Raw genomic sequence first — 13,375 nt, forward strand, 5'->3', positions numbered from 1 at the left:
AAGACATCGCGGGTAACTTGAATGTTCCACTTAATCCTGTCGTTCTCTTTTTTTTTTTCTCTAACAAGTGGAGTTTAATCTACGACGCGTTTCCTTCCTCTGTTATTTGTTTAAATGGTTCGAATCAGTGTCTAACGAGCGACCCGCATACACAGTTCACTGGAATTCTTTGCGCGACTCGCTTAAATCGGCCAAAGTCTCGACACCTTTTCCATTCGAGAAAGAAGGTTAAAATATCGCTTAATTAACATCACCGTCCCAGCAATTACCTGCGTATTACAGAGCTCTCGATCTCGACGCGGTTCAAAGAATGACAAAGAGTTAAAAGTTTCTCAATCTCCCTTATATTACTCGCCTCCACAGGCGAGTTTCTGAAATCGTTTTAATAAACCAGGGGAGCCTATGAAACTCGCGCGTCGCGACTAACGACCAGAATTGAAGTCCACGTTACGCGGTTACGCCATACTTTCATTCCGGATTTACGAGCGAGATTTCATCATCGACGCCGTCTTACAGCGGGGATTAGATTTAATGATGCTTTACGATCGTTAAATGAAATCCAGTAAGGTCTCTTAACTAAAAGTTCCGCGGCGGGAATGCGGGATCCACCGATCGTCGATGGCCAACTGCGATCCAACCATTTTAAAACGTTCCACGCTCAAGTCGATAAGTTATTTACGACGCGCGTAAAATTCGCCAACGTTCACCAATCCACTGGCCATTCTCTCGATAAATGCACGAACGATTACGCCACTGTACCGCCCCGTTTCGTCGAGGGTATGTCGAAAGAACGCCCGCGACTTCCCCCTCGAAAACAGTCCCAACATCCGCGAAACGTCCCGCCGAGTCGTTCTCGTGCCGCGACGGATTTCCTCGCTCGCTTCGTGACATTACGCACTCGATTTAACCGAACTTGCTTCCGAACTTAACCGACCTGATGAGATATTTCAACCAGTGCCGCTACGTGCAACCGCCATCGGTTTCGTTCGCCTCTCGTTCTTACGTTACCCACCACTGTTCTTTAACCGTTTCCAAACTGTTTCCAGCTGGTTACAAAACGAGCAAAACGTGAAAAGTGTCGCGCGTTGATGTGACTACTTCTCACGATCTTCTGAAACCAAGCACCGATTACGTGCACCGATTTTTCTGCACCTTTGCTAGGCTACAGTGTTGAGTAGTTTGGAGGGTTGTAATTTCGAAACGCTACATCTGTCACATTGATAAAAAGATTGATTTTTACAAAGAGAACGTAGAAAAAGTGGAGCTGTTGCGCAGAGTTTACGCAAGAAAATCGATCGAGAGCGTGCATACGCGACAGTTCGAACTCGTTCTCCTCGAAAAAGACGCGAGACGCGTAACTCGTCTCGCCGCGCACGATCGTCCTGTTCAATCCATTTGTAAACGAACACCTTGCTCGTAACGGCGAGCATTAAGAGGTCGAACGTCTTTTTTCCTCGACTTCTTTCTCCAAGTCCCCAGCACTCCCTTTGAGCCGTCAAGAACCCTTTACTTTAACCATCATCCGTTCCCTCGGAAATAAATCTCGTACAATTTATCAGCCGCTTCTTTTGCTCCTCGCCCACCTGTCCCTCTAACTTCGTACGAAACAAGCGCGCGCGGTTACCTCGCCAGTTCGTTTCGTTTCGTTTTGTTTGCCCATCGAAACTCTTGCGGCTGTCGGCTGATTTCACCCTGGACGACGATTTCGATCGTCGAGCCAAGAGTTAAGTCGTTCAATTTCAATCGCGTCTTATCGCCGATACGCGTGCGACGGCGTGCGAATTTTACGCGTCGCGTATTTACACGATCGAACGAAAACGAGAGCAGGAGAAAGAGAAAAAAAAGCACAGAGGGATGCTGAAGAAAAGGGGAGAGGATCGAAGAGGTGATACACGCGGGAGGCTGTCCGTCGCGCTTTTATGGAGATTAATTGAAATATATTCAGATGGGTAACGCGTGTCCGTCTGTAGGAACGCGTTACGCTGATTTACGCGCGGGAGTAAATTTTCGTTACGGCGTCGCGTCGATAAAAGATAGCGTCCCCCGTCACCGTGCGCCAATTTCGCGTCGCGCGTAAAGGAAATGCCGATTTACGGGCTCCCGTGCGGCGTTCATTCCAGGTTGTTGCATCGAAATTGCGTTAACATTAGCCTGGTGGACGGGATAGCGGAATGGGATCGAGCGGAGTGGCGTAATAACGCCTGTTAACTCTCCATTGTCCAGTGGAACTATTAAACATATGCTGGTGACGGGTACAAAGGAAGTCTGCGTAGCGGCGTTGATAATTCGCGTATTAGATGTTCGTAATTAGTCGTTGAAACGTGACGCGCGTGCACGCTTCGCGTTATCGTTGATCCTCACGAGATGCTTCGATCGAGACGATCCAAGAATCGGTGGAAGAATGACGCTTGGCGCACGCAGACGCAGGGTCGCCTTTAATATTAATTGGAAATCGCGAGCCAGCGGGTGTCTAATTTATGAAACAGCGTTGGTTTGCTGGGAATTTATCGGGTAAAAATTTGATGAGAGAAGATGATTAATTTTCCATTTGGCAGGATGCACAAGGACAGGATTTATCGTCCGAGTAATGCACGATGAGGTGATTTATGTCGCATCCGCGTTAATTTACGGCCACTGGGCCCCGAAAATTAATTATCGCGTGCGATTAACTTCCGTAAACACGGGGAATGATTCTGATTGATTTTTAATGAGGGAAAAATTACCGTTGCGTAAAGCATGTATAAATTTTTGCCCGAATTGAGGTCGCGTGTAATTTAAAAATGATCAAATGTCTTCAATGGCAAGCGAGAAAATAATATCTGGCGTTTTACGGATAAAAAAAGTGTCAACTTTTTCCCAACAGATACACGAAGTCAATGAATGATAATTAAATTACAAACTTAACGATCTTCAAGTATCTAATCTTATCACTTGAACGGGTACACGAGCCTTTTATTGTCCGGTATCTCCGTTTTAATGATAAGATATCGAATTCTCCTAAGTATGGATCCGTTCGTATCTTAAGTACACTCCCGCGCAATGTTATTTATTAACTTAACGCGGCGAACGTGACGATCGAACGTAATCTACAACTCGTGTAGAACCAAGCAGAGGCACATTTCGCAACGCTTCGAACACAAAAGCACGGGAATAATGAAAAGCGTGGACCCGTGTGTCCCGATATTAATTTTTCCCTCGTGATTGCTAGGTACACGCGCGCTTAAACACATCGAACGCGTTTCATCTCATTTCGGTTTAGCAGATGCGTTTCACTGATTGGATCAATATATCAACCCATGACGCGAACGTACGTCAGCCGATGCGGAATGGGATGTTTCCATGGCGTGTACAGCCGACCGTATCGAAAGGCAGTTAAAGAATTAAATTAGAATCTGGTTGCATTACTGCCGTTAACCGCGGCTTAATCAGCTCTCGAACTAAACGCGATGTCGCGAGCAACCCCTTGAAACCTTGTCTTTTTCTTATAGAATTTAGTCATGAAATAATCATATCTCTGGCATTTATAGTTCGTCAAGTTTCACGACAGTGCGTACGTTAATTTTCTAAATAACAATATAAGCTAATTTTCTAAATAATAATATTTCTAAATAACCGAAAAACAGTAGCTACGATTAGTCGATTCAGACTTGGTATTATTGGTATAGACTTGGTACATTATTTGAAAAAAAAAAATGAGAAAACAATTAGAACAGCGGTACATGTACACACAAACGTATCTACGAACGATAATAATCTCGAACTAAAGTCGATATCCAGACTCACCACACGGAGAACCGTCTTCGCGGGAACGCAGGTGGCGGCGGTGGCTGGACGCGATAGCTCCTATCGACTGACTCGCTCCTGAGGGCCTGGACGACCTTAGGCACGGCCCTGAACGGCTCCTGGGGAGCTTTGACGATCATACCAGAGGGCAGATTGCCATTTCCGACGGTGTCGTTGAAATTACTCGCCCCGACGCTTCCACCGCCGTGGAAGCTGTTCCATCTCCTGACAGGACCTCTATTAGCAACATGGTGTCCGCTTCCTGGGCCGCTGGGGCCACGTAGTTGGCTCGTGTGCTTGTGCATCCTCCCTCTCTATCTCTCTTTTCTTCACACACGCGCAGACTGTCCTCTCTCTCTGTGTACACTCCTCTCTCTCTCTCAGCCCTGAATCCTCCAGGACTCGGACGACTCCTCTTTCGCCTCCATCTTGTCTTTTTTCTTCTTTTATCCGCTCATTCGTCCCCAACGCTCTCGACTACATCCTTCAGGACTTCGCCCGTCGGCAACGTTCCGCGTTTTCTCTTTTCCGTTTGAATCGCGCGCAGATTTGTGACACGCGCGCGTGTGTGTGCGTCTATGCGTTTCCGTGCGCGCGAGGGTGGGCGTTCAATCAGAGAACGCTATCGAGCAGGGTCGCACAATAGGGATTCTCGCAGCGACGTTTTTTCGGTGGCTGAACGGCCGTCTGTTGAAAGGAATTCGTATTTTCGAGTTAGGCTTGGACTGGATTCCGTGGGACGTCCGTGAACCAGGCTTTGATCGACCATCCAGTTGGCAGAGGTTTAGAATGAGCTTCTACGAGTTGATCATCCACTTAGGGATTAACCAGTGGCGCGCGCTAGTTTTCAAGGCTCGGTGGAAACTTGTTAATTAGGTTAGAGTGGAAGTCTTTTCGCGGGACGGTCAGCAGGTTTGCTTTAGTTTGGTAGCACCGTTTTGGATCGATCTAAGTGTATTATCGGACGATTACATAATTTCTATTCATTTGGTGCAAAAACTCGACTTCTAACTGGAGCGATAATCAGATTTTGATAGTCGATCCACTTTACAGTTCAATTAGCTTCACTAACGAATCGATAATCTCGTTCGATCTATCTGTTCTATAAAATATCGACGTGATATAATTGGTAACCAGAATTCACACAAATCAGAACTAACAAAATTAACATAAATTCTCTAATAATACAGCAAATTTGTTATCATCATTAAAATTGTTGTTCATCGTTAACATTCTCATATCTCTCCTCCAAAACTGCCCTTACATTTGGCTCCATATGGCGCCAAAAATATTCACCCCGTTTCCCCATTGAACCATTTCTCCCCCCAAAAAGAAAAAAAAAGAAAAACACAAACACAGGAACAGATCAACAAAGCCCACGCGACTCTCGTCCGGAAGTGATCACGGACAGACGCGAGAATCCTCCAGCCGGGGCTCGATCGTAATTAGAACCGAAACGCAGCCGCCTCCGCTTCCGTGTAGCCGTCGCGTAACGGAGGGCATTGTAAATCGGAGGAACGCACGCAGCCAGGCTGTTTAGGCGAGCCTCCGGTTCCCGACCGCGTGCGCGCGTACAAATCCATCGAACAGAGAGTCGTCTGACACGATTTTATTGCGATCCGTTGTCAACGGTGCGCGCGAGGGCGCGGTTCATCCAGGGCGACGGGCGTCGCGATGTCGACCCCGTCGCCTTATCAATTTCCACGTTTGCACTGCGTCGCGATAACGAGCCAGGGGTGTTAGAAAGTGGTCGACGATAAAATACGTGGCAGCCATAAAGGAGTCGTGTGTCGTGGGGACGAAACGTGAAGCGTAGCGTCGCGACCGAGGGAAGATAAGTCCTTTGATCCGTGTTACGATCTCGAGAGGCGAGCCGGTCGATAAACGGCTCGATGCGGCCTCGATAACGCCGTCGATCGAGGCGATCGCGGGTAGTCGCGATCGGGATACAAGGTACCCTTTTATCCTCGTTCCCTGGGCGCCCCGTGAGAAACGAGGATACGGATGGGTTACGAATATCGAAGTTGCCAACGGAAGTGCGTTATTGGGAAAGTCGGTTCTTGGAAAAGTGGGCGGTTCGACGGGCGCAACCAGTCGAGAAGCTGCTGGTTCTACGCTGGGTGTATTTGTGTTTTACGGTAGTTCCCCGTCGACAATGATTGCTTCGAAACGCGAATACGTTTCTGTTTATTGCGCCGCGATGTGTAATCGCGTGGCTCGCCATTTCGAGTCGATTTTCTTCCAACATGGAAGTAACTGTACAGTCTGTCTTTTATTTTGTTCTTGTAACGTGGAAGGTCTGGGATATCGAAGCAATTAAATCTAACGTTTTAATAGAACGGAAAAAGGTATTCTCCTTCCATTCCCATCGTTAATGTTATTCGTTTTATTAGAATCTTTAAAGCAATTAACCTGGCGCATCACTATGGACTGATAATTCTCCCCTCTCGTGCGAGAGCTTTATCTACATCGCGTTTAGCAGATAACGCGAATTAATATCGTAAAGGCCACTGTTGTTTGAAAATAAAAAATCCCAACATATTTTCTACTCCTCTCAACGGTCTTCTCTGAACGCGTCTTACACAATACCACTCGCAGAGCGGGAAAAAAAATTCTCACGCGAGGAAACGAACGAAATCTCCGTTTAGCTAAGCAACGAAAGTTTCACACAAGAAGAGTGCGCGTCGGGAAAATGTCGGGACCCCAAGATTTTTTTGCAGCCCGCCCTTCCGTCGTTCCTTTTCAATCGAATCGTCTACGTTCCTCCACAGGTATCCCATCCAGAGGCCAATACTGCGGGGCTATTCATCGCGCGACAATTTGTCAGTTTCGCGGCCTAACGAGGATTTAATCGCTCGACGACCGTTCATCTCGCGTGACGAAACTGTTAAGAAGTTTACGAAACGGGACGATTATAAATTTGCGCGCGTCCGTGAAAGAATTTTCAATTGAAGTTTCGCGTATTACGAAAAGACTCGTGCGACGATGGATAAAAAAACAGGCTCGTGCGATACGAATACGTTGCGATTAATCAAGCCCAGGTAGAAGCTTCTGTCACGAGCGTAATGTCTTTCTCCATAACGACCAACAACAGCAAGACCATCCACCGTTACCTCCTCAAATGGAACCAGCTATGCGTACACCAGGCACACTGAATAGAAAGCTACTGATTCATAAAAAGAACCGCTAAGATCCTCCTGCGATGTCTCTTAAAACGCGCGCACATTCAAACACGTTTCGTCAAACCATTGCTTTCATAAATGAATAGAATCCCAACACTTTCAACGTACTCTCGCTTAACAATCATTCGGATCTTAATTATTATCCCGCGACAAAACTTACAGAAAGAATTCGACGAAAACAATTCGACAGGTCAGGCGAATATCATCTTCTCGAATAACATTCCAATTGCACAAGTTCCATCTCGCAAAAATGTATTCGACTGGTCTCGTACGCTCGCTTGGATCGATGCGAAGAGAAAACTGCAGAACTAACGGGAGGCATCGGCGGAAGGATCTATGTAGATGTTCGTGCGAAACAACGAAAGTTTGTTGTCGAAAGAGCCCTGGTCCCGGTTGCCTCAGGCGCGGTGGCTCCGGTCCGAAAGACGCGGAGATTACCGGAGGACACGGCCGTGGGAAAGTCTTGGTAACGGTGCACGTTGAAGTGCATAAGAGGTCCCCGAGGAGGAATAGGTTTAAGGGGGGCGGACGAGGCGGAGGCTGGCAGACCTTCTCGAGCCGGGTGTATAGAAATTCAGCGAGCTTGCAAAACCTCTTGAGCACGCGCTCGAGAAGCGGCTCGTCTTCCTCTCGTCGTAGACGCGCGTGGAAACGTACATACGGGGCAGAAGAGGCGAGTTCCTTTGTACGAAAAAAGAGGAGCGTCGTCGAATTGACCGGGGGATGAAGCAGAAATGCTTGCACCCGTGTTTCTCTTGTTCGCGGCGAGAGACCAGTCGCGAGTTCGACCAGCGATTGTTTCACGCGAAATTCTATTTATTTAGCGCGCGAGAAAACAAGAGTAGCCTAATTTTTCGAGAGAGAATGTTATTATTTCCGTTTGTCTAACGCGTGAACGACGAAGAAATGCGCGAAGAAGTGCAAGTAGGAAGTGTGATTCACGGTTTTGATTGATCGATGCTCTCGAGGTTAAGGAAATCTTGGGGATTTGTTGTATACAATAGATATAAATTATTTACGCGGCGCTCTTGTTTTGTAGAAATGAACGCGAGGATTGGTTCTCTCGAGTGTACTTCGATTAGCGAAATAGAATCGATTAAGGAGTGGGAAAGTGAATTGAGCGAAAAAAATCGAGTAAATGAGCGATTAAATGACTTTAATTGAAGCGAGGCAATGGTTTCTTCATACCGTTCGGCTGCGTCTCGTTCCCAGATGGAATCCAGAACTCCTCAAGTAAACAGTTTACGGGGCGCAATAAAACCAGCGACATTTACAGTGGCCAGATGAAATAAGAGAGACGAAAGGTACTACCTTGCATGATATTCGCACGCATAAATAGAACTGTAATTAACCAAGTGATGGATTCTAGATGAGCATCCTCTTTAAAAATGTACGGTTTCCACGCTTAACGTGACACGACACAATCAACTTTACTGCTTCGCGTAACTTGACTTCACAAAAAACTTGAACAACTGTCACCAAATTTTTCTATCACTTTCGTAATGAAATAAAATTGAAAGAAATATCTTAAAAACGTTTCTCACTATTTTATACGCAGCCCTTCCATCCATATTTATTATCTCGTTTCCATTTCTGACACGCTTCTCGTTAATTCTAACATTAACCGAAAATGAATTCGGATCTTAATTTGTACCGCGCGCCACGTTTCGTTCGAAACACAAGCAAGCCATGGTTAATCGAAATAAAACAAGTCGTAAACACAGTCGGCTGTCAGCAAGTTTTAAGTAGCAGGTTTTCTCGAGGCAGAAGTAACCAGGCCCGCGGTACAGTAGCTTATTTTAAGGTCAGAAGTTCGAAATAGAATCGTAGGTACTTGAAATACTACTTGAGACTTCCGAACTATTTTTCTCTCTCGATAATTCTTCCAAATTTCTCGTCTCGAAGCGTCAAAATATATTTCAACGTCGAATATCAAAATTCCTCTGTCACGTGGAGAACAAACACCACGTTCGAGAAACTCCGGCAATTTCCAGTTAACTACAAAACGACAATTCGAACGACGAAAGTTATCGACGAAGTTTCCTTCTCGAGCATAAGCTTCGAGATGCAACACGGTGGTTGAAATATCACCGAAACTGGCCCACGGAGCCGACGAGGCTGGGGCAAGTGCTCGCGAAACTTTCGCACGGCCACGTGAACAGCCAAGCTTTTTACCCGAGTCCCGTTAGCAGCCGTTTAAACATTCTAGCGCCGAGGCCCTCGAGTGTTTGCAAACGCGTCTACGCAAACGTACCCTGGAAAAGTTTCGCAGAGTGCACCGAGTGGCCGAGCCCGTCCTCGACGAGAGGCCACCACCAGCCAGCGGAGGAGAACTGCTACCCCTACCTGCTGCGCGCCAGTTTCCGGCTCGTCTCACCGGATCTCAGGTGCGCGAAGCTGCATCCGACGTTCAGGTAAAACGACGCGTTTCGTCTCGAACGAGATGGGTCGCACCTGTGCGAGCTGGACAATGAGTTTCTCTGGATCGCTCCTTGGGAAATGTTGCCACCCTTAATGTCGTTCGACGATGCGTTTCAGAAAAGAGATGGGTTATACGTCGATAACGCGAAGGAAAATTGGATCAGATTGCTTTTGGAGTTCTGATAAATGCGTACGATACTTGAATTTTTGTTGAGAAGATTTGGAGCTTTACTCTGTTCTGACTGTCACTATTTTTATTTACGAGTAAACTATTTTCGAGGAACTTCGCGAAGCAAACTTGTCGTTTCTATTAATAATTTCAAACGATTCGTGTTCAACTGGGAAAGCAGAGAGGCAAAAAGCAATTCGATATGCATGAAAGATATTCGACCTCTTTTGGACCTGGTGGCAGTGTACGGAAACGCGTCTACGCAAAAGTTTCAACCTCGAAACCACTGCCTGAACCGTTCCAGAGGGGGTTGTAAGAATCGCAGGTGCGAGATTACACGGAATTTTGCAGGTAAACCGACGACCCCTCGTTCCGCCTCCTCTCGAATCCAAAGGATTTCTCTCTGCTGGATGAATTTTCGAGGAAAGTTTCTTGGAGCGTGAGGAAACAGTTCGCTCTTCTTTGATACCTGCTAGACCAACCCCAATTTTATTTCATATTTTAAGAGTAATTGCGAAAATCAAAGATGAATAGAAACGTTGCCTTCCACCATTTCTAACGGAGCGATTCGAAGTATCCGTGTGTACCCAGCGTTGCGAAACAGCTACTGAATCGTAAATGACTCATACGATCAGTATGTGTTGTAAACCTAGACGTAGGTCTCGCATGTATCGTTTTTAAGATCGTTCTCGATGTATCCTGAGTTTAGACAAGAATTTCGTATTTATAGTACACGCTGCGGCCTCTCTGCGCTAGTACGAAGGGAATGCGTGTTATTTCTGGAAACCGTTCGAAATATTACGGGAATCTCGAAATAAATTAACCTCTCGCGTCATGTCTTTCGCGTATCAATTAAGACGTTCGAACGAAACTCCTCTGCGTCGAGTGTATGTCTATAAATCAGCGGAAACACGTCATTATCCAAACACACTTGTAACAACGACGAAAACTGAGTACATCTTAACGTTTAATACGTGTTGCGAATTAGATTCCAACTCGAAGCCTCGCCGCGGACTTACTCGCGCAGATCAACTTCTCGAATGAAATTATTACGGTCTTAAGAAGTCTTATCGCGTTGAGCTCGATATCAGTGCAAACTTCGTGTTCAAGTTTAGCGACGACTTGTCACGCGAGCTGAAAAACGCTGGAAAACTAGCCGGTTTATCTGAAACACGCTAAACCGCGCTTGCATACCTTTCGCGGATTGAACGAGAATTCGTGCCCCACTTATCGAGTATCTAAACGAATAATCGATCAACTCGCAACGCGACGAGGGAAAAATGAATTCGCGATTACGCGTAAGAGCCACGCTTCTCGTCTTCTCTACGTTCCATCTCCATCGCATGGCGACAGAACACAAATTCATCGCGGCTCGCTTATCAGCCCTCGACTTCGTTCCGCGTCGAGACACAATCGCGTCCCGTGTTACAACACCGAAAGTTTCGTCCGCCACCGACAACTTCCACCCGGGACAAAAGGAATCGCCGCGATAACGAAAAGTTCGTCGCGGTCGCGCGTTAACAAACCCCCCTGGCGTCGTTTAAAGCCAACCAGTGAAACGATTCACCCCCGTAGCCGCGTCTGAGGCGCGCCAACGAAGAATCTTTCCATCTGTAGGACCATGCTCCCTTGCTAAATTATTCGTAACGATTACGCTTAAAAGCGCCGTTTGTCGTACGATGTTTCTCATTCTTACAAAGGAAACTGGTACTTTGTAATTTCTACAACGTCTACGTCTTCCTGTTCGTGTGCGAGTTTTGGGTGAATGGGTCGTTTCGAGTAGGAAGTTCGAGGATGACGATCTTCACGGAGTTAATGTAGCACGTGGTATTAAGTAGATTCTTGTCTCTGGTCGAGTTGACTATGATACAAACGGTCCAGTGATCGACTGAAGCAAGTAATACAGTTTCTGTTAACCGCCAGATACACGGCTGACGACGCTCGTCTCGAAGCCGCTGTCCTAATCGACAATCCTGAATCGAGACACTTTCGAACAGTGGAACGAGTAGGTACGAGCGTCTATGCATCGTTCGTGTGGCATTCAGCCCGGTTACCCGTTCCTCGCACCGTTCGTTTCACTTACGAACTTGCTCGGTGAAATCTCGTGACCGAAACCGAGTCACGCGACCACGTTGGATTGATTATCAGCGGCTGTGACGTCTTAACGAATCCGTTGAAACGCGAGGAATCGCGTCCCTCCGCGATCCAAGTTAAAAATAGTCGGCACGAGTCGTGCCCCGACGTTGCGCCAGAGAAAGCAGAAATAATTCACCACCGCCTCGCCCTCGCTTCTGATCCGTTCCAACCGGAAGCGGCGCTAACATTCAGACGCTCCATGCGCCAACAACGGCCACCGTAAAACACCCCATCGATTTCGTATAAAACACGTGAGAAACGAGTTTGGCGCATAGCGCAGCGTGCATTTTTCTGGCTGCGTGCAATGCACTGGCGACACTCGATTCGAATGTTCCGTGAGAGTGGTGGAACTGCTCGACGAGAAAGCAATCTGTTTCGTGTGCTGCGAATCGGTGGATATCGCGAACAGGGTGATAGTTGCGAAAAAGGATAACGTTTGTACGGGGAGAATATATATTTACGCCTGTTCCTCGCTTATTCCTTTACGGCTGATCAATATTTGAATTATGAGGCGAAACATTTCCATTCGTTTCTGCAGAAATCGTCAGATGCAATTTTGTTTGCGAACTTCTCGCGACGTTCCATCCGTTTCTACGATTCTTTCCTTTCTTCACGCTCGATTCGTCGATTTCGCTCGCTGGCGAGGGGTAAGACTAACGCGATCGAACGTCTCCCCTTGGGAGTTCCGCGCGAGACGGGAAGAGACGCGTCGCGTAAAACTTATTTTACATGGATTGGCTGGTCGGGCACTCGAGCAGAAGTAATTCGGTGCCACTTTGTCGATTCGACTCTATTATTTACACGAGATGTACTTTCGAGTTTAGTCGAGGCCACTTCTCTCGATTCTAAACGTGTCTCAAGTTTCGAGCGATGTTGAGACTCGTTCGATTCATCTGCTTCGAGCAAGTAAGACGACAAATACATGAATCGTATGAGAAAAACTCTGTGTTACATAAAACTACCACGTGCTTATCGTAGTAAGAGCTACTTGCATTTTGAAAGCAACTATAGAAAGTGTTAACAAGACGGACGAAAACAGACGTGATGTTAAAAAACCCGGCTGAGGCATCCCCGTAATTATAACTGGAAATGTAACGCAGCGCGCAACGAGCAAAAAGCGAGGTTACACGCGCAGCTTATACTCTCGAAACGAACTTTTGTTCGTGCTGTAATTATCTCTCGCTCGTAACCAGCGTAACGAACTCGCGTCCGCGTTCGTCACTGTTGCATCGTAACCTGCCCCATCGCGATAACTTTTATTATCTCCTATAAACCAGCGAGTCGAGTCGATAAAAAAAAAAAAAAGAAAAAAAGACAAGAAGGAATGAATTTCAATAAACGACATTCCAACCTAACAAAAAAACTAGATCTACGCGGCTGCGACACTTTTCTGTCGAGCCCCCTCTCGATGGCTGTTAACTTCTCCCTGGAACCGTCGCGCGTAGAAACGTCGCGCGTCCTCGGCGAAACAGAGCGTAACTCTGCCGCTCTGGGGACTTTATCAGCAATCCGTGGCTCATAAAATCGTTAACGGCACTTGTTATCTTTTTCCGCCCATAAAACCGTCGTAATATCGGCGATAACGTTCCAACGGCGATCTTCCTCGTGAATGGCCTGCATAATCCCTCGACGCGAGGCGGAACGGTAAGAAGTTTCCACTGAGAAACGGAATGTAATCCGTTAC

At 46.8% G+C, this 13,375-nt stretch overlaps 1 protein-coding gene across 9 annotated transcripts in view; it reads right to left on the reverse strand.

Moving 5' to 3' along the window:
• The window catches only part of LOC143433192 (rap guanine nucleotide exchange factor 2), a 147,502-nt gene that overhangs the window by 51,915 nt on the left and 82,212 nt on the right, over window positions 1-13,375 (reverse strand). For 5 of the 9 annotated variants that reach the window (XM_076910386.1, XM_076910385.1, XM_076910387.1 and 2 more), the window contains one exon: window positions 3,784-4,470. The exons of the other annotated variants lie outside the window; for them this stretch is intronic. In XM_076910386.1, the coding sequence (XP_076766501.1) occupies window positions 3,784-4,088 (305 nt within the window). In that variant the 5' untranslated portion in view covers window positions 4,089-4,470. Of the gene's footprint in view, window positions 1-3,783; window positions 4,471-13,375 lie in introns of those variants that run through there. 9 annotated transcript variants of the gene reach the window in all.

The sequence above is a fragment of the Xylocopa sonorina genome, chromosome 2, assembly GCF_050948175.1.
Source record: "Xylocopa sonorina isolate GNS202 chromosome 2, iyXylSono1_principal, whole genome shotgun sequence".
Classification (NCBI taxonomy): Eukaryota; Metazoa; Arthropoda; class Insecta; order Hymenoptera; family Apidae; genus Xylocopa; species Xylocopa sonorina.